Source organism: Larus michahellis, chromosome 2 (assembly GCF_964199755.1).
Source record: "Larus michahellis chromosome 2, bLarMic1.1, whole genome shotgun sequence".
NCBI classification, from domain to species: Eukaryota; Metazoa; Chordata; class Aves; order Charadriiformes; family Laridae; genus Larus; species Larus michahellis.
The window spans coordinates 132,987,305-133,013,324 of NC_133897.1; the positions used below are offsets into that span (position 1 = coordinate 132,987,305).

The 26,020-nt window shown below is 41.4% G+C and overlaps 1 protein-coding gene across 10 annotated transcripts in view; it reads left to right on the forward strand.

Moving 5' to 3' along the window:
• SULF1 (sulfatase 1) overlaps nt 1–26,020 on the forward strand; it is a 154,522-nt gene that overhangs the window by 75,087 nt on the left and 53,415 nt on the right. For 8 of the 10 annotated variants that reach the window (XM_074577243.1, XM_074577237.1, XM_074577241.1 and 5 more), the window contains 3 exons: nt 10,684–10,743; nt 11,066–11,300; nt 16,939–17,178. In XM_074577243.1, the coding sequence (XP_074433344.1) occupies nt 11,129–11,300; nt 16,939–17,178 (412 nt within the window). In that variant the 5' untranslated portion in view covers nt 10,684–10,743; nt 11,066–11,128. Of the gene's footprint in view, nt 1–10,054; nt 10,206–10,683; nt 10,744–11,065; nt 11,301–16,938; nt 17,179–26,020 lie in introns of those variants that run through there. The other 2 variants (XM_074577240.1, XM_074577244.1) reach the window with 2 other exon arrangements.

The window sequence follows — 26,020 nt, forward strand, 5'->3', positions numbered from 1 at the left end:
ACAATAGCAAAGCTTCTTTAAACAAATCTTAAAATGTATTTGACTCAACATTTGTTACCATCTAACAGTTCTGAGTATGAGAAAGACATCAATAAACTGGAGCGATTTCAGCAGAGGGTCATCAAGATGGTTGGGGTTGGAGCCCTTGCCCTGTGTGAAGAGGCAGTGGGAGGTGGCTTGTTCAGCGTGGAGCACAGACAGTTTTGGGGGGGTCTAACAGTAGCCCCCCAGTGCTTACAGGAAGGTCACTGGGAAGACGGAACCCCATTCTTGGTAGTCATGCCTGGCAGGAGGACAAGAGCCAATGGGCATCAATTGAAACAAAAGAGGTTCAGACTGGATATAAGGAAAAACAAATTTCACCCTCAGGATGGTCAGGCCCAGTGGAACAGGGCCCCAGAGCATTTGGGCAGTGTCCATCTTTGGGGGTTTTCAAGGCCTGACTTGGTAAAGCCCTGAGCAGCCTGGTCTGACCTCACAGCTGAGCCTGCTGAGGACAAAGAAGTGGATTCTCTATATGTTGGTCTAGGCATTTCTGAATTGGGTCATTGACGCAGTTTATGAGACACCTTTCATATAAGAACATCTCATCTACATTTAGGAAAAAAACATCCAGTAAAGCAAACATTGATGGTTTCCCCACAATAATCACTCTAAACCGGGATGCCTTTCAAATTCCTTCCTACACAAAATGAAGAAAAGCACTACAGTCCTGTCCTCTGCCTTTCTCTCTCTGCGAGTGATTTACGATACATCCTGCTCCTTCCCATTCCTGATCCTTTTGGTATTGTTCAGAAGCTTCTATCTAGTGATTATCAACTTCCATTCCTGTCTTCCCTCTCTGGGTGTAGTGCACAGTCAGGTGCTGGGACATAAGGTTGACTGCCTGCTCCATCACTGCTAGAGAAAATAATTCAATGTGTGCTGTGTCAGGCATCTTAGTACGATCTCGGCTCATGAGCAGGCTTACAATTAACTGTCTATAAAGATACAAGATAGATATATATATATCGTTTATAAAGATTGTATAAAATCATGTCTCTTCATTGCTAAGTAGGAACTTTGCTGAATAAGAAGTGCCTTGGAAATAAAGATATGTGTGCTTGAATGTATTCAGCTTCCATGCTTTAAAACTGCTCTCTCATCTACAGAAGCCAGGACTGTGAAATTGAAAGTACCTGTATGTGCACTTGAAAGATGAAGAAAGTCTTTCCGCAGGCATTTTCAGATGGAAAATGAAGGCGCATTTATATGTGCTACCCTTTCAAAATGTTTTCTGAGATAAAAATATTCAGAGAATAATTTCAACAAGTCATTCTTGAGTCTCTTAGATCTCAGGCTGAAGATTATTTTCAAACAGCTCTTTGAGAACAGATTTCCAGAACTCGGGCTAAGAGAATTGGCATTCCTGGGACAGATAAGCTGTATATGGTATATTCTGTCCTTGAACAGGGAAATGTGACTCTAATTTCAGGCTTTTTCAATGGGAATACTAATTTTCAGATTAAATTTAGTACCCAGATGCTCCCTACTTTTTGGCTTTTCCTCACGTGCCACTGATGGTTATACTCTTTTGAAATATTCAGCAAAGATCTCAAAGCATCCTTGCACCAGGGATGTATTGAAGAGCCTGCAGGAGGTTGTTTTAAGGAGCTGAATAGTCCATTGAATCCAGTACACATATATATTTTGCACAGCAGAACACCTGTATCAGAGTCCAAGGAAGGACTTGGACACCTGATTTGGCAGCAAAATCCATCAGTTGTATTCCTTGCTCATATTTGCTGCCATTCCTCTGCAAAACTTTTTTCACCTGGTAGGACATGGCCAGGTGGAGATGACTTTCCGAGTTCCCTCATGGTGGGTCAGCCACAGGTCACTCTGGGAACCCTTGCCAAGCATATGCAGGCATGTGCTTGAGTGGGGACCATGGGACAGCAGGTGACAGGAGGCGAAGGGACTGGAAGGATTACTGTGATAGCAGACACAAGCTCCCCACATTCCTGGGCTTGGGCTGTGCCTTGTGACCCCCCAGGTAACGCAGCTTGGGGAACACAGGGGCCTCCTGATTGCAAAGGCAATTAAAAGTAAAATAGCAGTAGTGATGTGCTTCTCAGCCCTGCCTCAAGTCACTGCAACTTCCTCGCTGACTAGTCTTTATGGAAAAGGATATGAAGCATCTGTTTTTTGTAACAGATTGTTTTGTTTGGTCTGACTGTCTGTTTACTATTATTAGTAGGCTGGTTTCTCTATATTACAGGTTTGTAAGGGAGGAACTTATTTAAAAACACATTTCTTGGTCTGTCAAGGAGCTTTTACATGTATATCAGTGAAGGTAAAATTTATACTGTGCCAGGACTGGAAAAGCTACTTGACAAAGAGAAGCAACCTAGTAAGGAAGATCTTGCTTGAAAATGGTAGTCAGGACCTGTGGCGGTGTGCAGGACCTGATCCATTGACTCCATTTTAGCAGTCCTGTTAAATTCAGTTTGAATTTCTTGAGAATAAAACTTATTTGAATATAATGGGACTACTAAAAAAAAAAAAAGAAATTATTAGGCTTGATGGCTTGATCTCCAGACCTGGAAGTGAAAGTCAACAGACACCATATGCACTCTGTAGTGGATCTACGTGCACACGTGCACACTCACTGGGCGTGTATGCACTCAGAGCACTGATGCTATGAATAAGTTCACTTTCTGCACTGAAGTATAATAGAATAAGTTTTTCAAAAGCACTTAGAGGAACTGCCTGACTCTGCTGGTCAGCCAGGGCATGTCACCTATCTAAATTCCTGTGGTGTTTGTGAGTAGTCGATCCTTCTGTGTTATAGCTAAAAGCACATCTGAGATCCTCTCCTAGGAGTACAGGTGCTGTGTTTACATACATACACTTATATAGATTCATACTGCCAATTCCTCACTCTTCGGTCCTTACATAAAGTCCTCTGGTCCCCGTGAGCTCCTGCCGCTTTCCCTGTGTGGTCAGCAAGGAGAGTGGCCAGAGCAGCCGTGCATTAGGCTCAGCTTCCACCCATCCACATGATGGCACAACCTACCTTAACCTCTCCCTGTGATATTGGAGGTGTGTACATTGCCATGGGCATGGCATTGAAAATGGGCATGTCCTCCAACTTCTCCTACATATGTAGATCCGTAGATATTATATGCTAAAGATGCTGTATTCATATTCAAAGAATCATAGAATCATAGAATGGTTTGGGTCGGAAGGGACCTTAAAGACCATCTAGTTCCAACCCCCCTGCCATGGCCATGGACACCTCGCACTAGACCAAGCTGCTCGAAGCCCCATCCAGCCTGGCCTTGAACACTTCCAGGGATGGGGCATCCACAGCTTCTCTGGGCAACCTGTTCCGGTGCCTCACCACCCTCACAGTAAAGAATTTCTTCCTAATATCCAATCTAAATCTACCCTCCTTCAGTTTGAAACCATTACCCCTCATCCTATCGCTCCACTCCCTGATAAAGAGTCCCTCCCCATCCTTCCTGTAGGCCCGCTTCAGTTACTGGAAGGCTGCTCTAAGGTCTCCCCAGAGCCTTCTCTTCTCCAGGCTGAACAACCCCAACTCTCTCAAGATAATCATGTCCATTTATTTAGGAAAACGAACAGCTTACCAAATAAAAAATCAAAAATCCCTCTTTCAAAGAGAGTTGCAGGTCTTTGAGGGGAAGTAAACGTATCTAGGAAGGAAGCTTTCTAAATTGAAAGAGTTCTTTATCTAAAGGAGACGTGAAAAGCTATGCTCTTGCACAGTTTCTAAAGCCAGTGGACTTAAATAGGAACTTAAAGAAATGTTCAAACTGTGTCACTGTTGTTCACCTCTGTGATACGATCTCCCAACTCAAGCCTACTTACTGGATCACTGAACCGTCAGTGTGTTATTTTACGGTATGTTTTCATAATGCCCCACACTGCTGAAGTGAGCAGGGATATAGCAAAGATGTGTGGGTTTAAAACGGAATTTTAAAATTACCTGAGATTCCTTCATACACAGAGTTTGCTCTTCATATTTGAAAAATGCTTGGAGTCTTTTAGCAATTTTATTACTTGGTAGCTGGAAAGCCACTTTCTTTAAAGATAAAACAAATCTGATATCAGAAGGTTGCTTGGAGCCCAGAGCACATCTAATTATCTTTCTCAGTCTTAATTATTTAGAAAGTGCTAATAAACTGCACGTATCATGACACTCATGTTTAATAAGCATATAAATTTAATTGATTTTTTTTCCCTCTCTTTGAAGACTACAGACACAGAATTCAATCACACGGCAATGGCATTATAACTCCAATATAACATCAGGTTTTAATAAGCCTCCTGTTTGCTGCACACATGTGCTTAAGACTGCCTGGAAACCAAATCAGTAGAGAAAAGGGATTACTTTAGATTACTTTGAAATGTGCATTGTTTGAAATGGCCTCTGGTGACCAGCTTTCATGAATGGCTGATTTTACTTGTGGGGCACGTCATCTGGCTCAATTATACCAGGCTCTTTTGTATGACAAGTGCACTTCTTGGCTGTGTTGAAATATGAAATTCTAAAACAAAGTAAATCAGATGGTGAGAAATAAATTTAAGTAACTGTATATTATTAGAAGTTTGTAACTTAGCAGCAGGCACTCACACTGAAAAATATGTGGGAATTTTCTTTTAAAACTTTTGCAGATTTGAAGTTAATCTAAAAATAGTATTTTTAATTTTCTATTTAATTTAATTTAACAGCATTAAAATCAGACATGTTTTCTTTTTCTCCAAGACAGGTAATTTCTTCCACAGTTATGTATTTTTAAAATGTTATTGGAGTTTGTTGTTTTACTCTGACATATGAAGTGTTGGAAACTTTGGCCTACTAAGAATATCCCTTAACCTGTGCAAAGTTATAAAAGTGTGTTAGCAAGTGTGCATTATACTTTCAAGTCACTGCAGGCTTCTTCCTTTCCTGTCTGTAACTGTTTGCAAAATTACAATGTAAAAACGTAATATAAGGTTATGATTCTCCCTGCCTGCAATTACTTTAAATTGTAGTTGCTTTAAATTAATCTAGCCTGAGGCACTGGTGATACATCATTATAATGCACAGATTACATTTGGAAGGTGAGCAGATAACTGATTGATTAGTAAAGTGTGTGGAAATCCAATAGATAATGATTAGATTAGACTGAGATAGGAACTACATTCTTTGTGTTCACTGAAAATCCTATACTTTACAACTAAGATTAGGGGATTAACCTTTAAGAAGAGATGGTAGGTCTTGCTTTTTCCTGACTTCTGCTGTACTGTAAATGTGTTTCCCGTGGCTGCAGGCTCAATATTCCCACAGGAAACTGACCCGCAGATTTACGTGGTCATGTCTGGTAGTCTAAGATTGCAGTGTTTGCCTTTTAAATACGGGATAGAAGTGTAAGATGTGAGAAGAGCATTAACATTACTACACTTAAAACAGTCATCTGTCAACAGCTTTTTCCACTTTAGTGCTTCACTGTATTAGTGAAATTGAGAGTTGTTATTGTTGTTGGAGGGTGTTACAACCCTCTAGTTGTCAAGGCAATGTGATTCAAAGAGAGATTCAAGACTTCTGAATCGCTAGATTGCTTTGGTGCAGATGAACATCTCGCCTCCCTGACCTTTTATTATGTAATTTCAATCTGACTGCACAGTCCTCATGCAATTACTAATGTCATGAAATTACTAATTTTGTTGGGCCTCTAACCACACACCTGCTATGATTCAGACTACGTGAGACTATGAGAGGTCCATCCACCTTTTGACACAAACATCAAAGATTCACAGAAGCTGTATGTGTGTGGTTGAGAAAACCCCTTTCATTCCCTTTCACCTTGGAGTTTCCATGTATGCAAAGCGTTCGTGAGTACAGCAGCATTGCTAAACGGATTCATTTCACTTTAAAGCAAAGAATTGAAAATGGTAGGCGTAAACCACTGAATCTGACCTTTGTAGGGGCGCTGGTGGGTGAAGACACCTCCAGTTATGATGATGCCAATGACGGTGATTTCTGGCACTACAGGCAGACTGGCAGGTTTTTGAAATGATGCTGTCGAGGTGCCCACCAATGTGACCAACCTGCAGGGTCATATTGGAAATTACAAAACGCTGTCAACAGCAGAATCCCAACTCTGTGTTTTATGAATGATGAGAATTCTTCTTATTGTTCTTTGCCTTTCTGCTTTTCTTATGGAGAGTCTGATTTTAAGGAAACAGAGAACGCTGGGGTCATATTCCTGTGGAAAATCATTCATCAAATCTAAAACTGTCAAGTCAGCAGGTCATAAGTAAAATACATAGGAAGATAATGCTCCTTTGCTGGGGGTGAGGAAAGAAAGCTCATTTTCTTGTGGTGATTGATATCAGAGGTTTTGTTTGTTTGCGAGACTTTATCCATTTATTTATTAGAGAAACCCGTATGAAAAAATTATCCAAGATGGTCTTTTGCTTAAAGGAAATGAGGCAACTTATCACTTGCAATGACAAGACCTTCTGCTTCTTTTCCGTGCTTTTGCTATATTTTTGTGCAAGTTTCTAGCACTTGTCAGCAAATCTCAAAAATGTCCTAAGTAGCAAAATGTTAGTTTGTGGACTATATCTAAGTTATATACCACTATGTCAATTTTTGGAGGCAGGCAAATCGAAGTACAGAGAAATAATCAGTAGGATACTGGATAGTAATGAGGAACAAAACACTTGACCACAAAATTGCTAGCGTATTTCTTGAATTAGAATCCCCATGGTACCTTACATTCTTAATTCACTGGACACATTTATTGCCAATATCAAGGGAATAAAAACCGGAATTCTGGTTCTTAAGCTCCACAGTCGCAGTTCACATTATTACCAGTATTCTTATTATTACTGATGTTTCCTTTATTTGCCGGAGACGAGCCATTTTTGTTTCTAAGGAAAGGCCACTAGAACAGTGAGCCTTAACCTATGACTTTGGATAATGTGATGTCCTCAGTGTTCATGCTCTAAAGAAAACACCAACGCTATGATGCAGAGAAGAAAAAGTTGTCTGCCGTTTTTTACGACTTCGCTGTGAATTACCTATGTGGGGCATTGCATAGCCCATGGTATTGGGGCTGGACATATGTCCAGTATCCTTACTCATTATCCCCACATTTGATTTCAGATTTACAAACAAGAAAGAAATCTGTTCATGTAAGCCAGAATCCCTGTGCAAGAATGTCTGGAAGCCACATTTGTAGAATATTAAATATGAAGAAGTCCATACGTCTTTGAAGCTTATAATGGAGTATACTTGTGGATACCCACTGTCCTGTTTCCAAAACAAAGTATATGATTCTGGACAGATTTTTATTGGCCAAACACAAAGTGGCACCTTAAGTGAACATAGTAAAAAATGTGGACACGAAAACAAAGTGGAATTTCAAAAGGAAAACGCTCTTTTTTTGAAAACTGGTTGTCTTTTGTGTGTCACAAATTAAGCACTTTCAGCCAATGCATTGAAGAATCCTAAACGCTCCTTGGCCAAAAAGAATATAAAATGTATGAATAGTTTCAAAAGATACTATTCTACTTTTTGCTTTTCTCTCTAGTCACTGAAAGGTATTCTCTTAAGAGAGCTAGAAATAAAGTCCTACAATTTTTTATGCCACATCACATGAAGTGGCACTGTAGACCTTCTTTGCAGTGCCCTGCCAATGTAATTCAAGTTTCACGGGTAATTAATTCTCCATGCCAACGAGTCCTTGAACTGCCTGTTATAATACTAGCAGCATAGAACCAAGTTTTCATATTTTATCCCATGAAAGGTGAACACAAACTATGATTTTGTGCTCCTGTGAAAAAAAAAAAAAGAATGACTGAAAGAAAAAATTACATCCAGATGAGGAAAAATAGTTTCTTTGGATTTGTCTGGTTTCATTTATTTACTGACTACTTTTCAGTTGTTATAGGTATGTTCTATAGGAAAAATATCATTTAAATTTTCCAAATAACATATATAGATGTAATAATCAGCACTTATTTACTTGGCTAGGGAAAAGCATTTTATAGTACCATCTTGGTTGCTGAACACCACACCAAAAGATTTAAGTTTACTTCCCTATGTGAATTTGAAAAGGTCCCTTGTAGAATTTCTCCGATTTTCATCTATTTCTCAAGACAAATAGCAGTGTCTGTAGGGACACTTGTAGACTATCAACCAGTATCCAAGACAAACATTTCAGCCTTGTCTTCCCTATCAAGCCTGTATTTTGACAGGTTTTTTTACTTCATTTCCTCTAGGACTGGGAAACAGGCTGTAAAAGGACAAGCTGTCAAAGATCACCTCTTAATAAAGATTTTTCATATGCAAAACTGAAATAGTTAGGAGCAACAAAAGGTGGCATTACTGTGCTCTTGTGCAAGAACCATTCAATGAAACTTGGATAATTAATTATGTCTAGATCAGTCCTGATATTTTCCTTTATCCATCAAGGGGAAAAAATCAGAGTTGGAAAAGAAATCCGTCATGCTCTTTTTCCTAGAAAAGACTTGCCTAAGGTGGGCCTAACTTGCTAAAGCAAAAGAGTTTTTTTAAAACTACCCAATATAGTCCAAAGAGGGAGAAATGAAGAATACTTGTTAATGTTCATTTGGATTAGTGTACATTTTATTAGCACTGAGGTGCAATTGTCAGGAACTTGTAGTTTCGTACTGTGGGGGATTATTCAAACACGTTGGTGCCAATGTTTGCTCAGTGCAGTCAGGATGACTGCACTTTCTGGGTCAACATTATCTGAAAAAGTTTGCTGTTCGGTACAACTGAGGTAAGAAACTAAACATTGAGTCTGACTTCACGTAGCCTTTCGTGCTTTGTGAGGTGAGTCAAAGTTTTTCTATTTAAAGATCAGACCTTTAGAGAAATTGTATTTCTGCTTTTGCACCAAGAGCACGTGGTGTCTGGTGTCTGTCAGAAGAAGGCTGACTTCTCCAGTAACCCTGGTGTCTTCAGGGCTTTTGTCAGCTTTTATGTGACTTAGAACAAATACATGGAAATGGAAGTATTTTTAAAAGTCAGTCCAGGCTAATTACAGACTTCCAGTCTACTTACCTGAATGTTGTGTAATCACTGAAATGGCATTTAAGGTTGAACGCCAATCCCCCGTATTGGCTTTGCAGTGCTCTAATGTTAGTGGGAGGCTGGACTGTTTGTTGGTGCAGAGACAATGAAAGACAAGATTTCTCTGCAACAGACACTTGGATTTTCCTTTTAAAGACGTTCACACTCTTATGGTGTAATTACAGCCTGCCAGAGTGAGGAGCATGAAACTGTTTAGCTTGCGAAGCTTAAAATAAAAGGTGTATGTGAAAACAAGAACACGATCCTTTTTCTAGCAGTCCAGCACCAAGTCCCATCCCCTCCCTCTCCTTTGGATCCCTCCCCTGAAATTTAGAGCACCTTCCTATTAACGCATTTTTAGGTGAGTGATGGGGCCCTTTTGTCTTCTGCGTTGCTCTCATTAAATTATTTCTGCTAATTCATCTGTTTGTAGTTCATGTTGCATGTCTGCATATGAAGTCTCAGGTGTGGGTGCACCCATCTCCCCATGAATTATGCTCCAGTCTAATCATGCACTGGGGTCTATGAGCACCCCAGTTCCCACGCAGGCTTCCCCTTGGGCAGACTTCTTGAATGTTCTCGGGCTTGGGTGGGTTTGTGGTTTTGGGGGTTTTTTTTGTTGACCAATGTCACCGTGCTTTATCCATAGTCCCAAAATAAAACCAGAAGGAATGTACGTGGCAGGTCAATACCCTGGAGGGAGCAGACGTGACTCCGCGGTTTCTTTCCCACCCCCTTCCTTTTTGCCCCCAGATATCCCCTCCCTTCCCTTTTGTAACAGGACGGTTTTGCAGAGCTCCAGTCAGTAATGCCAAAAATGTTACGGTGTAAGTGGCTACCCATTCCTCCCCGGACCAATCCGTCATTTTCAGTCGCAGGTTTAAATCTGCTGCAGCAAAGCCAAGCCTCTGTGCTTGCATCAGGTCTTACAAAAGCACGGCTGTGTGACTGACAGGCAGGGAGAGGGGGTTCTGATAACGTACTGAGCCGAGGCTGGAAGCGGAGCATCGAGGACGGGGCTGTGCCAGAGGTACCGTGCATTATGGATGAGGCACTCAGGTCCGTCGTTGATTGATTGAGGGACAGTTACGCTCTTTCACAATGCTGGGTAAGATCACCTGGACTGTCACTTAATATGAGCTTTCTTGTCAGTGGGAAGATGACTTTTCACGTAGTGATCCAGTGCAGATTGCGAATGACAGCCATGCTGTCCCCTCTGCTCTGTAGGGGTTTAGTCAGTCGTGCAGGTGAGTTAACCTAAAATAGCTTTATCGCTCACCAGGTGCCATACGCTGGAATTAACTCTTATTCTCAGAATCTCAGGCTGACTATAAATGTTGGAAAAGCACCTGCGTTTGATGATTTGATATATATGTCCTTTATCTCTAGCAGCCAAGGTGCCATCTAACCGCTGCGTAGGTGTGGTATTAAATTAAGTAGGGGAGCTGGGGGAAATGCAAATATTTTCCACTCTTTTCTTTCAGGACAGAGAAAGAAGCCGTAGCAAACAGTTCTGGAGACTTTGAAGCACAGCCACAATACTGAGGTCTTTGACTGACAAGCCTTCTGCTTTCTCCTTCTTACAGGGCTCCTCCTACAGATGTTCTGAACACGTCTGCATCCCGGCAATTTTTCACTGCGCCCAGGTACTGAACGTAAGGAACAAGCTGCATAAAAAGAAGCGTGGGGTGCAGGAGAAGGAGCACTGTGAGGAGTATACCAGAAGTCATGCCTATACAAAATGCAGGCAGTGGCATGACTTCAAGCAAAAATTATTTGAGAAAGCGTAGTTGCAGAATGACCGAGTTTATTCTTAGAAAATGACAGAATAAAGCTCTTATTCAACAATATGGCTTATAATCATGTTAAATGGTATGTGTCAGGCTTGACTTCCCTAAGTGTCATCCTTTCACTGTGTGACTGGAAGTTTATTTATTGCTTGAACAGAATTTCTTTTCCTCCCTACAGGTCTTGAACACTAGAGCTCAGGCACTTCTGGATCAGTCTGTTCATCGGAATACTGGAACTACTATGAAGTCTTCTTGGTTTGCACTCATCTTGGCAGTGCTCAGTACCGAACTGCTAACGAGTCACTGTTCCACCGTCAAGTCCCCGAGGTTCAGAGGACGCGTGCAGCAGGAGCGAAAAAATATCAGACCAAATATCATCCTTGTACTCACAGATGATCAAGACGTGGAGCTAGGTGAGAAATAATTGTTATTTGCTACTTCCATTTGTCACGTGTCTTTCTGTAATTTCTGCCAAGCAGGAAGTACTTTAGATTCAGAGAAGGTACTGGTCCTGGAAAAATATCAGAATGCAGGACAAGTTCGGAAAATGAGTTAACAAATATTCTTTAATAGCATTCATCACATTTAATTACAAACTTTAGGAAATATATGCTTATCAAAATCCTCCATGGAAGGCTTTAGTCACCACCATAAAAGGATTTAATAACACATGCAAGGACATACATGTAAAAAACCTGCATCAAAAGCCCTTTTTCACTTTGTGACTCTCTGTAGCATTTAAAAATTTGAGATTTATGAGGTTAACATTTCCCTCAGTGAGTATCTATATTCTCTACGTATTTGTCACATGCATGTATGTCATCTGACATGTTTATGCACACAGACAAACTGGTCTGGTTTCAGGACATAAGCTTAATATTTCTGTGAATTGTTAAACTGTTTAAAATCCATCTGCTTTAAAACTATGCTATATGTATAAAAATAGGATAGTTTTACTTTCACACATATACTAAATATCTGAACACAACCTGGACATACCAGACAGAAGTTATTTTCACATATTTTTCTAAGGGTGGAAAAAGTTAAAACACTTGGATGATGTTCCAGGAGGCCTTTGAATGTTTTCCATTAAGTAAGTTAGAAAGATATTAATGGTAGTTTTGCATATAACTGATTTTTTGGTTCACTGCCCAAAGTGAAAAATCAAGGAGAGAAAGAGGATCATTTTAGGTTACCCCCAAGCAAATATTTTAGGTTTGGGGGTGGGAGGTAAGATCAAAAAGGTAAAAAATTGGCAAATCAATATGAAATGAAATCTTGCATTCTTAGTGTTTTTTTAATGAAAGGCATGTTTTTAATAAAAGTATAGTAAATTTCTAAACAAAATGCCATATGACATTGAAAAATCAAAATGCTTCATTCCAGAAAACTTATAACAAAATAGTTCATTTGTTCTAAAATCACATACTTTCATCCAGAAAGTTGCAGACAATAAGTGGTCTAGATCTAAAAGCAATTCTTCAATTGCTAGCATTTTTGTATTTGTCCTGATGCGATAATAATTTACACAGTCCTTCAGGGATGTGAGAACGCAATTAATAAACTATATTTCGTGACGGAGAGTTAGTTCTTTTATGCAGCAGAGCTCCAAGACCAGGCCTTTAGATCGGAGCACGTCTTATCTTTTTTATTTCTCCCTCTTTCTAACGTCTGCTCTGTTTAGCCGTGCTGCATAATGAATGGCTGTTCCTGGCTCTATTGTTGGCCTAAAATACAGCTGTTACAATAGGGGTGCATTGCTTCTTGATAGAGTTGTCGTGAAAATTTTGTTAAAAGGGTCGAGTCATGTCGTCCTTTTTGTGGTCCGAAAGAGCCTGATTTTTCCAGGCCACTGGGGAAGGCAGGTCAGCAGACACGTCTCTGAACGTCGTTACCGACTTGCTGTCTTCAGTCTTGTGAGAGGGTTTGCAAGTGGTGAAAGAGGAGGAAGGATGTGGCAAGCCACTTTGTTCATATTGTGGAGCTCCTCTCTTTGAAAGCCACTCTGGATGTTCGCAGGGCGCTCTGGCTCCTATTAGCAAGCCGTTGAGCAATAGCCTGGATGCGTGTGGATTCCCGCTGCATTGAATGAAGACACAGGTTTCCCCTTTTCATACATCATTTCACAGGAAACAGGATTCAGCCCCAAGACTTACTGTACTGCATTATTCACACTTCTGCTAATAAATCATTCTGCTTATTTGAAAAGTAAAGCCATACTGTTTTCCATGTGTGAATTATCCCCTTGCCCTTCAGTGATTCCTGCGAAAAATCTTATGTTTCCCAAAGGTCAGTGGGAAGTAACACTTTCTGCCACAAACAGAATAAAACTTCGGCATTGCTATCCAAAAATCACAAGACTGGAAGTCTCTCAATATGGATTATTTGCTATTGTATTCCCAGCACGAACATTTCCAAAAACTGTTCTAAATGAATGCTTGAACATAAAAGCATATAAGGTACATTATAGACTTCAATCAGGAAGGATTTGTCTCCAGAGCTTGTATAAGCATTGAACCAAAATATTCAGCTGCCTGAGTGCAAATTGTATACAGGCGAGTTATCCAATGTAAAATTTGCAGGAGGCAGGGAGCTTGCATTTAGTTAGTGCTCAAAGCATAGCAGTATGCACATCTTCCTATCGATCTCCGCCATCCTCCTGAGTTTTGCATTCTGAATGCAAAGAAGTTAAGCAGAGCTGCTGTCTCATTCTACTTATCAGATGAAACCCAAAAATTGCTCCACAACTCCAGTCAGTTCCTACCGATGCTGGGAGGAATGTGGCACGGAGGAAGGGTGTTACTGGTGGATGGCAATTTAAGCAGTATGAAGCAGCCTGGCCTACAGCTCTTGAAGAAACTCAGCAAATACTTGGGCCCAGAAGCTGGGAAATGACTGATTAAATTGTGCCTCTGCACACTTTCTTTCCCTCACCAAGATCCAGAGGGTAGAGAAAGAACTGCCCAACACTGAGGCAAATGGGAATCTTGCTCAAAGCAAAGCACCAGCTCCCAGAACCCAGAACTGCCCAAAACTACCGCCGCTCTGGAGACAACGTACTGCTGCTCTTCAGGGCAGTGGCCCCAGCTCCCACTGAGGTCACGTCTATAGTCCATTCAGGCATGAATGCAGGTATTTCCAGCTTTTTGCTCACTCTTTAGTCTTTCCCTCTGTCCTGCAGCTCCTCTATCGTTTGCAAACATTAGTACCTCAAACCATGACCCCCAAATCATTCTCATAATCCTCACTGTGAATAATCTCTTGTATAATGTCAGAAAGGAGTCAAAACTAATAAATATGTTAGTAGTTCCAGTGTTTCTAACACAGAGCCTTATGAGAGAAGTGGAAAAGGTTATTAAAAAAAAAAGTGAAAAACCCATTTGACATAATTACTTTTTTCTGTATCCCTGTTTACAGCCTAATGCACCACCGAGTGAAATCCATATAAACCATCCACTGAGTACTCCAGTGGGTGAAGAGACCACAGCATCATCTAGATATATTATATCAGGCACAATTTGCTTGGTTTGCTTTCCATCTTCACTAGAACTTTCAAAGCACTTAACAACACAAGCTGAAAAAACAGGGATATGTGCTGACATCTGAGAAAGTCCATCACCTTCCTGGGGCCTTGCATATAAGCCAAATAAAGACAAGGTGGCTCTAGCCATCCTTTTGTAGAGATGTCCACCTGTGTTACACCTGGATGAAAATCCGTAGCAACTTCAAGACTTGTTATGAAACCTTGGTTACCAAACATATTTCTTGATGTATGAGAATAGACTGAGAAGTGACACTGAATTTCTTGGCTGACAAAAGTTGCTAACTTCTGCGTCCAAAGTGGCTGTTCCCGGTTATCTGGTTCCCCTCAGGTGCTCCCCAGTTGGTCGTGTAGAGCGTGAGTGTCCTGCTGTCAGACAGCGCCTGAGTACGTGTGCCCTGAAGACTGTGGGCCAGATGGTAAAGAGCACAAGCTGTGAGGAGAGCTACAGACAGCAAAGCATTATAACTTATATCAGCAAGTTTTATCTCCTACTTATGTTTTGTTTTCCAAATGAGGAAGTCTCACCTGCTTTGAAGTGCCTATTCCAGAATTTCCAGAGGGGCTAAATCTATTATCAGTGTCAGTAAGTGCATACCTGGAGGAAAAACTTACTCATGAACAGCAGGTTTGCAAGAGCAGAGGGCTGACCAAGCAGAGGAATGAGGAAGCGCACTAACAGCTACTCATTTATAATGCAGAGAGGCATGAAAGTGCACAACAGCTCTGCTGCTCTTACCGTGCATTAGTGTACCTGAACTCTTTCCATCTGAGGACCTCAAAGCACTTTGCAGCGGAGCTCTCAGTAATAAACGGTGACATTTCAAAAACGGGAGAGCTCTGGCAAAACAAAACCAAACCAAAACAAAAACTAAAAAGAAAAAGTCAGCCTGGGGGCCGAGATAAAGACATGTAGAACAGGGATGATCTCTCATTTGACTTTTACTCAACAACTCAGTGAAATGCTCCCACTGATACAAATGGAGACCTTTTGTGTTCGGGGACCTCTCAGTTACTCTCCTACTTCTCTATATCTCTGAACACATGGGTTTTGTCTGTACTGAGTTCAGGAAAACACAAATGCAGATGCTCTACTTTTATAAAAGAAGGAAGAGTCCAAAACGATGGTGACTGATACCAAGGGTACTAAATGTATCCTTAAAGACACAGACGTTGGCGCTACACAAGGGAATGCTGAAGAGCTAACTCTTCTTCCTGTTTTTAACAAAATCATGTTGATGCAAAATATTTCATATTCAGCACTGACTCCTTAGACCACAAGCAAAATAGAGCATGCTTAACTTTAGTAAGATAATTTGTAAGATTTTGCTGCTTACACCCAAAGTTAAGCCTCCTTGGCAGTTTTGTGGTTTTACAGTCACGTCTTCCATTGTTTTAAAACCTTTATTTTTTTTTTAATTTGATTTTGAAGTGATGAAAACAAAACCACCAAGAAAAACTCTTGTCATATCAGTAGAATCAATGGATTTAAATTTAAACCTGCAACTGTCAACCATGCAAAATTAATTGTAAAGCCAAAGAAAAATTAGAAAGGATAATTCCAGAAACCTCTTTTTACCACCAAAATGGTGCAAGTATTACAATTCACAAACTTGTTTCCTGGGCACACACTGACATATTCACGGTTCACCCTGTCCCTTCAATCTCTGCTCTGTTGAATAACAGAAAGAGCAAAGTTTGACAGGTGTTAGCAAATACTGACAGACCCTACCAAGAGCTGCTCAGTCTTTCTGCAATTGGAAATGTGTGAGCCCTGCCTGTCCCACCTTGCTGTTGATGAAGATGTTTTGAAGGATGCAAAAAAATGTCTTTGTTCTTTAAACTGGATCAGTGCAATTTCTTGAGAAAGGTGCTGAATTTTGCCAATATTTTTCGCACACAGGTTTATCCCCAAAAGCTGATTTTGAGCACGGTGCTTTAGTGTCAGAGTCAAACATGCTGATCCTGCATCCACAGAAACTTTCCTCAACAAAAATTGTTACTGAATTCTGTGTCTCCTCCCCCATCTCTCACTCCCTCCTTTACTTCCTTCCTTTCTCACTCTCTCTATCTCTCTGATTATCTGATAAAATGGAAAGAATTGCAGCAGATTCGTTGGTAATCTAAGCATTTTACATATTTTACTGGCACTTGGACTAATGATGTAGTCTGTGTAACATACTGTTTTCCTACAGCCAGGTTTGAAGAGCTGTTGACCTATACATTTGATACAGCTCTAAAGCTTTAACATTGTATTTCTAGATTAGACTGTATTTTAACTTAGTTTTGAGAAAAAAGAACTCAGCCTTTATGGAATCCTGAAAAATATTTTTGGTGCTATAATAAAATTCTTACCCTTTCTCCTAAAATTACTTAAGCAACAGGGTAGAACAGACTGGTGTCCAAAGGCAAGCTAGTCACTGATACTTTACTTTTGATAGCATAATAGCAGCCAATATATTCTGACTATTTTTTTGCAGCACAGTGATGATCAGTACCTCTTATTGCAGGGTCCTTGCAAGTGATGAATAAAACCAGAAGGATTATGGAGAATGGAGGGGCCTCTTTTATCAATGCGTTTGTAACCACCCCGATGTGCTGCCCATCGCGTTCCTCCATGCTGACTGGGAAGTATGTGCACAACCACAACATATACACCAACAACGAAAACTGCTCTTCTCCCTCATGGCAGGCTACTCACGAGCCACGTACCTTCGCTGTGTATCTCAATAACACTGGGTACAGAACAGGTAAGAGATAAATCAACAGTAATTCTTTGTTTAAGGTGAAGGTGGCAGATATTCAGCAATGGGTCTCGAATCACTGCCTAAAATGAAGTATTGTCCCAAGTTGGGTTTACAGAGCAGAGGTTTAGTGTTATGGAGAGGGAGGGTCGTACTGCCTGCTGGTCTAGATCCACAGCTAATGGCCACATAAAGGAACTCACTTGTGATGGAGCAGCATATTTTCACATTTGGATGTCCCAGGTGGGAAATAAGCTGTTGGGCAGTTACACCTAGTGCGAAAGAGGTGCATTTTAGTGGCATTGTGGGTCTGAACTGGCAGTTCCAGGCGTGATTATGGTCAGTATTATGACCTGCTTGTGGACAGCCGCTAACAGTTATGGAAGAAGATGTCCGGGCCAGGCTGGGGACTGGTGCCAAAGACCTCACAGGAGCGAAGTGCCTGTCATGGGAGTGAAACAAGGTGAATGGTATAATTTAAACTTTGCCATGGGGCAATATTTCATTTGCATTTTCTGAAAAGGAATAGAAACTTGCCTTTAAGAAGGATTGTTCTACTGTGCACCAATAAGATTTGATAGTTTTCTTGTAAATTCCTGGTGGTTTTCCGTAGTCAGGAGATCCCTTTCCTGTCTACAAAGAACTCTTCTTATTCCTCTCGTCTATGCTTCAGCTTGATGTAAAACCTGATTCATTTCTGCATCACCTATCCCCTAAGATTCAATCCGTAGACACATTAGGCTCCAGCCTGACTTCCCCTTCGCAAGGTACAGGAGTTGTGCGAGGTCATCAGGGTGCAATTTGTCCAGAAGCGTCGTTCGACTACAAAGACTCCCCTTTACAGGACCAACGAGGCACAGATTTCGGTGCCAACTGCGTTCCTTACAATGTAATTGGCAGCAAAGAAATTTGTCTCTATCAGAGGCTTAGCACAAGAACGGATTGCTTTCAAAACATATAGCAGGCGAATGTCTCCATGCTGTCTGCTTGTCCTAATTCTCTTAATGCTACTATATCCAATGCCTCAGTTTTATCTGCCTGTTTGCCATCTTTTCTTCACCACACAGACAGCTCGCTCTTTTTTTCTTCTGTCCCTCTGTATCTGCAGTTCTGGAGAGCTTCTGCAACCTGTTTAAAAAGCAAAAAAAACAGATGAATACTTAACTTCTTGGGACATGGTGTTGGCTCTGCAGTGAATAGTACTTCAGTTTCTATTAAGCTTGTTTCAGTGAAGTTGCCATGAGTAAGGGTCAGCATCAAGGCTTTGGAGGAGAAAAAGAGGGGAGAGAGAATTGACAATCACTGCTAGAAAAGATACTGAATTCGCTCTAAAATATGAGCTTTGTCTCATGGCTTATGACTCAGAAGTCCTTTCTGCCTTATCTACGGCTGCTTCATGCGGGACCTGGCTTTCCTGTTCTTAAAAAATTTCATATCTTGTTGATTTGTAATCTCATACTTGCACAACTAAATGCCTCATGCGTAAACTGGATAGCTCTGTCACTAGCCCTCTCTAGCCTTCTGGGGGTAAACACTCTGCTTTGGGTATATCTTCTGCACTGCCTTGCATTATGAAGGTATGTGGAGATGTCTACTAAATGCAGACTCGGCCCTATTAAATAGAAAGGAAAAAGGGGTCAAAAGAAAAGGAAAAGGAAAAAAAATCCCTTTCCAAAGGCAAGCAGAGAGAAAATCAGTCCTAAAACTGTCAAGGTAGGTGAGTTTTAACAAGGGGCAGGAAGGAGAAAAAGGAAATGGAAACAAATGAAAAAGCTTGTATGAAACTCCTGACCAAAGTATATTGTTTCACCCTATAGTAATATGGCCCCAAAGAATTTATCCATTTGCTCCTTGTAAGATAAGCCTACCTTCTAATTACCCCACAATTTTTTTTGAAGTGGTAGCTTAATTAACAGCACATCTTATAATACATTTTTCAAGGACAGTGTCGCCTCATTAAAAAGTCATCAAAAGTCCACTAACCAACTAATAATCTACACTTCACAGCTAGAAAGTTTAGTAAAATTGTAATGACTCAAGAATACCTGGGAGTCAAGAATAATTGGGAGTGAAAAAGAGGGAACTGGGGAGAGTGGCCACATGCCACATAGTGACTCTGTGCTGATACTGCAGACACTGAGTATTTACCCTGTGCATTTCTACATACTTTGAGAGGAACTCAGTATCCTCCTCAATGGGAAACTGAGGCGGAGAAAGAGAAGTGAGTGACCCAAAGCCACTCACAGTTTGGTGACAAGCCTGGTAAGACACTGGCCCAGAGAGCTCCAGTCCAAATGAGACAACGTGCAATACCTCCATCCTGGTTCTCTGTTTGAAATTATGAGGATTTAGCTCTCACTTTTTGCATAGGCTTAAATTATTATATAAATCGGTGGAAATAAAGGGGTGGGGGAGTGTTTGTGTGATGTCCTTACTTCTGTTCACTCCAAGTAGTTCCCAACATCTATAAAGCGTCCGCTGTCTAAACCTGCTGCCGTCTTAACTAAACCCTCTGTGCTGCAATTGATCACATGTGGGCAGACTGCTTATGAGGGGAGTCCTGCTGAAGCCACGAGGACTCCACACAGGCACAGCAGGCCATTTAAAGAGAGGTCTGAAATGCGCTCTAATAAACTGCGGTCATAATTAGAGCCCACTGGGAAAACCCGGCAAAGAACAGAATGGTTTTTTTCTTTCCTTTTTCTGTTTTACTTTTCCACTCCTCTTCTACTCTGATGTGACCTAATGGAGATGTTGCATTTCATGGAAACATCCCTTTTTGAAGATTATATGTCAGTGCTAAATCATAGGCAGGAACTGTGCTGGGTGCTAGCAGGGCAGACAATATTCAGAAACAACACTGCCAAACCAAGATCACTTTTTCATCTAATTATCATCAAAAAAAATCCCCAAACAATTAAGGATGTTTCAATTTTTACAGTTTCCCCTACTCACAAGCTGCATCCTAATGCATCAATGAGTCAACTGCACAGCATCCTGATCGTTGAAAGTCCACAGAATTGGTAATATTAAAGTAGAATTTGTAGGAAATAGCAGGGAAAGACACTCTAAATAGGTAGAAAGAGAAAACGAAGAAACTCTGGAGAGCTTCAAAGAGATGAGACATTTGTTCTAATTACATAGGCTCCAGCTGCTCATACTGGGGAGGAAAAAAGGGTCACCCTAATCACTTTCAAATTTTGTAGAAACTGAGAAAATCTTGAGAAGTTTTCTTTCATCTGGTAGCTTTTAATGTCCGTAGGTATCCCTTCAGCTATTTAGATTCAGAAATTTTATTTGTGAGATTATTAGATGCAGGAGTTAGAGGTTTTGCTTTGTGCTTTCCAAAGTATTGGCTGTTTAGTTGTTGTTCCTTCAGTCCTCCCCGCAGTACTGTTGAAGTCTCTGACTTTCTTTACCTTATACTTTTTTATCCCAGCCCTGTGGTACATAGTCTTGCCTCTCAGACGTGCCCTTCGGTGTTGTCAGTTCACACTGCCATTCACAAAAGAAAACTCTGGGAGTGTGCTACCCCAGCCTTGGCTTCCTCCAGTAGGAAAGGAGGATCGTGCTACATCTTCATAACCGAGCAGTAGCCAAGCACTATCTCAGTGTTTTAGAGGAGAGATCCATGACAGCAGCGCAGCCAATGTCCAGGAGACATAAATGCAACAATCATTTTATTGTTAAATAGTGCGTCACACTTTGTGTACTGAGGGATTCTACATTTTTACCAGCTGAAGTTTCAGCCCTTTGCAAATATGAAGAGAAATGTAAGTTGAAGATTCTCCCCCTGACTTAACATGCATTTGCATTCAGAGCCATCTCTGCTTAGCATTAGTTTAAGAAATTACTACCTTCTAACCCTCGCTCCTCTTAGCCCTTCACAGCCAGAGTAGCTGTGCAGGAGAGAACAGGAGCCTGTCCTGGCTCAGCGCCCATGGGCAGCCTCACAGCAACACGACAAACTTCGGACCCCGCTCTCCCCATATGGAGTCCCACCTGAAAGAACAGAGATCCTCGAACTAGGCAATTATTTGCTTGCATTTTTCAGAATTGTCTCTGGGAAGATGTATTTCCCAATATTTTATTTGTCGCTCGGAAGTATCAACCAATCAGAATAACATTCAGGAATCACGCACGCAACCGTCCCGATGGCACTCTCAGCCTTTTGTGGGTCAAAAATGGTAACATAGCAAAGTTAAGCAACTTGAACATTAATTTCTAAATGCTTGCCTTTGTAAAAGTCAGAACTCAAGAAGTGACTGAACATCAAGATGTCACTATCTGGCTTGTTTTGACATTAGTCGCAGACTTCTGTGCGGTGATGAACAGAAATGGTCACTTGCTTGACATCTAGTTAATATGTTCAACAGTTCCCGTCAGCTTCTGATGCATGTCAGTTGACATCTGTCACTTACGGGTGCATTTCTTAGCATAGTGACCAAAGAACTAATAAAATGCCGAGATGCCGGGAGACTGAAAGCTAAGGAGTATTTAAACTCTCCACCATTCCCTTCTGACGCATGGGGACAAGTTAATCTTTCATAAAGGGAGCAAAAGCTGTGCCTCCTGAAGGTGTGGGCAGACAATACATTTCCTCTGGAGGCAGAGCCAGGGAGTTTCCTGTTCACAGCCTTACAGTACAATTCGCTGCCAGCACACGCTATTTTTAATCTGCATCATTTCGGTGACCTAATTTGTATCCTGCTTCATGCACCCTTTCAAAACAGAGAGGGTGGCAGAATATGGTACAGGGGTGGGTGTGAGTGTGCAGGGGAATGAGTCCTGGTTTTCAGAATATTTCTAAAGTGAAAATAAAGAGAGAGAGAGACCGTGAGAGGGAGTGCTCCAGGTTCTTCCTTAATTGATATAAAAGAGGCCAGGGCGCACCAAACACAATGTAACTGGGATTTTAACTAATTAAAAATATGCCTCATTTTTCAGAATAAAATTGCACTTTCAGTCAAACTAAGAAATGTATAAGTAAAAGTGAAATACACTGAATATATTCAAATAGTCTACAAAAAGTGAAACATAGAAGAGGAAAAAGGCCGAAAAGGATAACATACAGGAATTTCTAGTTCTATGGTATCATGTGAAGTGAAACTTTTTTTTGGTTTCTGTCCAAGACCTCATCAAAAACCACAGCATGTCTGCCTACTTATATTTAAAAACAGAATTCTGTGCCATTAAATATTGCACAGAAAACCGTACACTGAAAGATTTTTAGCAAGTTTACGCATTCAAGTGCTTCATTTAGGAAAACCTGAGTAGAACATTGTGCAACTATTTCTCCTCTCTTGTTCATGTGGCCAAATGAGAGCTTTTAACTACATAATAACATATTGCTTCTTAGAGGGTGAGATTTCCTCAGTTTAAAAAGACAGACCAGTTCTATCAAAAGGCATCTGCACCAAGGATGAGGGTCTCAGATCCCCTCTGCAAAGCTCCACTGCTTTCTTACTGAGTTACTAGGCAGTGGGTGTCACACATATGGAGGCTGGGGGGCAGGCAGCTATAGGTTTTCAGATGTCTGCTGAAAAGAAGGTACCAGGAGCCCTTTCAGTCATTGTTGTGTCCTCCCCACTGTCCAAAAGCACTCCTGGCTCCCTTCATCCCACCCCGTTAAGGCAGAGCAGTCTCCAGTCCTTAGTTTTCTCATCCGAGTTTTCTGGCCCTGCAAGACCTCACCTCGGCCTCTGCTCTGAGCCTTGTCCCCCAGCCTGTCTGTCCTCAAGTCGTTCCCACCCTCCCTCCCCTCCTGGCTTCCAGTCAGCCCCTGACAGACACGTCCTGTTCCCACCGCTTTCCCTTAGCGATCTCCTTTCCCAGCCTGATCAGCAAACCCGCTTCTCCCACCCGCCTTGCCCTGTCAGTCAGCTTCTTTCTCCTTTCTGCACTTGCTGTCCAGTTTCTTGGTTTCTTAATTGCCAGTCCCAGGCCCCCAAGCCCCCACTGCTTCCCCCTCACCTCCCCCCAGCTCCTTTCCTGTATCTCCTGCCATTCCCCAAACTGCTTCTCCTGGTCACCTCCCACCCTCTGCGTTCTCTGAGCTTTCTCCCACTTACTGACACCACTCACAGTTGGACAGGGAAAAAAATCCCACGGTTCCCACATCTCTAGCACATGTAAACTGCAGGTTTTGGTGTGTTTTTTTTCAAAACTGAGCAAACTTTGGTCAGATTTTTACCAGGGTGATAAAAGATGCCTCCTTGACAGAAAGTCCATCACGTCTATGGCAGAGTTCATGCTCTCAGTGCAGAACATGGGAGTGCTATCAAATGAAAGCTCGCATAATTTTTTTCAGATGTTAAACGTAATTCCTTTTCCATTACTGCGTTTCTCAAAGATGGCTACTGTTCAGGCTACGAAGTTTCAAAAAAGTCAGCCTGAGGCAGACATCCAGTGTGGAAAATTTCAGTCCAAGTATGAGAAAGTTATAAGCATCTGAAAACAGGGTCTTATAATGAGAAGTGTCAGACAACATCAATACTGGAAAGTGCTACCAGCTTGGCCCATAATGCAGGCTTTGTTAAAGACATCACCCAGGCTAACGATTGCTATATCAAGTTATAGGCTAATGCCTTTTGCAACTGCTGAGTTATAAAATCTTTAATGCTCTTTTTGGTTACAATGGTAAACCTGGCAGCAACTGGGAAAGACCCACAAAGCTGGAGAAAAAGTAGAAAACCTGAGGTTTTCTACTGCGGTTAAGTTACAAGACTGGGAACTGTGAAATCTGAATAATATTCTTGGCAGTGCCACAGAGCTTCCTGCGTGACTTAGGTCTAGCTGAAGGTTAACCTCTTGGTGCCTCAGTTTCCTCACCGCATTTTTTGGGACAGTGCTTATTTCATTTCTAGGCAGTGCTGGCGTACTGACCTGGCTTTCTGCACTTTAATGACGTGATACGCTAATTCTCTGTAATTTTTCAACAGCAGGGGAAACTTCTTGGGTTTGAATCTGTCGCTTGCATAATGGGAAGAAAGCAAGGAGGAATTTACTGGAATAATCCGGAAGTTGCAGTTTTCTTGGGCTCTGTCCCCAGAAGCACAGAATCACTGTGTGTCAGCCCTGAAATGTCATATAAACAGTGCTTCGCAACTCCTGTAAATGGTTTCCTGACTTTGTTAAAGGAAGTGGGCTGTCCGCTTAAAGCCCTTGTCTGGGTCACGGTGACTAAACCTTACTGCAGCATGCCTTTTTAAAGGTTTGGGTTAGTTTTAAATCGGAAACATTCCCCTAAGCCTCAACAAATAACAAGGGCGTTAGAACATAATATACGCCCTTTGATCCGTGGAAGTGCAGCGGCGTCTCGCCAGTAGCTGTAGCCCAGTTCACCTGTACACTGATCCACTAATGCTTACAGGAGTTAGGGGACTAATTCTATTGTGTAATACTGTAAACATTAGTCATAAATGCTTGTAGAAAATACTGGGGGAAAAAGTACTGGGAATTATGAGAATTTGAATCATATTCAGCTATCAATATCCTGGCTTCAAACCCCAAAGATCCTCTGGGTCAAATTCTCCTTGTCTTGCACCCGTTGCAACCCTTTGGATCTCTTGGTCCAGTTCAGAACTCATTAGCTAATTGCTAAAGGCAAAACAAAACCACGTATTAAGGCATCTATTCATATTAGGTACCAAATATGTGTATTCTGCAGCCACTCCTGAGACACATAGACGTCTGTATAACTGTTCACCATGCCATGTGTTGTTGTTTGCATAAATTTAATTAACATACTCACACAGAATACAATTATTCTGATATACTAAGCTACTCTACATGTGATTAAAAAATAACAATGTGTCCTGGGAACAGTTAGCAAAACTGCCAGAATGCAGATAAAAACTGTCTTATTAAAATGCAAAAATTGGCATTTACCTTTCTTGTTATCCCTGTGGGGGCCATTACATGCAATAATGAAAAGATGTCCCTTGAAATGGCATTACTTTTTAATAAGGCTTTTACCCATTGAGTCATAATCTCCGTTTTATTAATTACAAGCAGAAATGGCTTCCTAAACCCTGTAACTGCTGAGTGCAAGCAGCCTTCACAGTCAATACTCAGGCTTGGGCAATTCGGCAAGTGTCAGGCAACAGCTAAACTAAGGATATGGGCTGACTCTACAAGCCAAGCACATGAAGATCCAGCAAGGACATTTGCACGTCACGGTGACAGCTCTTGGGCAGTTCCATGACATGTTCCATAGCGCTTTGTTTACAATCCTCTGGTTAGCAAAAAACAAGTAGGACACCCCTCGTGATTACTTGCTGATTATTATTTGGCCCCATGGACACTACTGTGCTTTCCTTTTACTTTGGAACTTGTCTTCATTCGGAGCATGAAGAGCCAGACACTAACTGCTGGTGCTGGGCTCCAGCTCTGACTCACTTGCCCTATCCTATATTCAGTGGTACTCAGAAAATACCACAGAGAAGGGACTGAACTCCTGTGTTTCAGTAAAAGCCTGGCTTTTCCCTTCATCTGTCTAATTACTCTCATCCTCCCGAGCTTTTGACCAACAAACCACTCTTGGTTGAAGCAATTTGGCAAATGTGATCCACTACCATGGCTACCGCTGTTTCTACTAGTAATCAGGGCTCTGCTGTACATTTGACATCAGAACGGCTTTATTCCGCAACAGGGGGAAACATCTATTTCTGCAAACTGTCATTCAAGGAGCTGTTTAAAACTTGACAGCTCTGAGATTTATTTTTATGATAAAATACTAAAACATTGCCAACACAAAGGTGAATGGTTCGGGCTGTCAATCCAAAGTCTCATAACATGCACCGAAATATGGGGTTCAGGGGGCCAAAGAGGAGCTAACGAAACATTA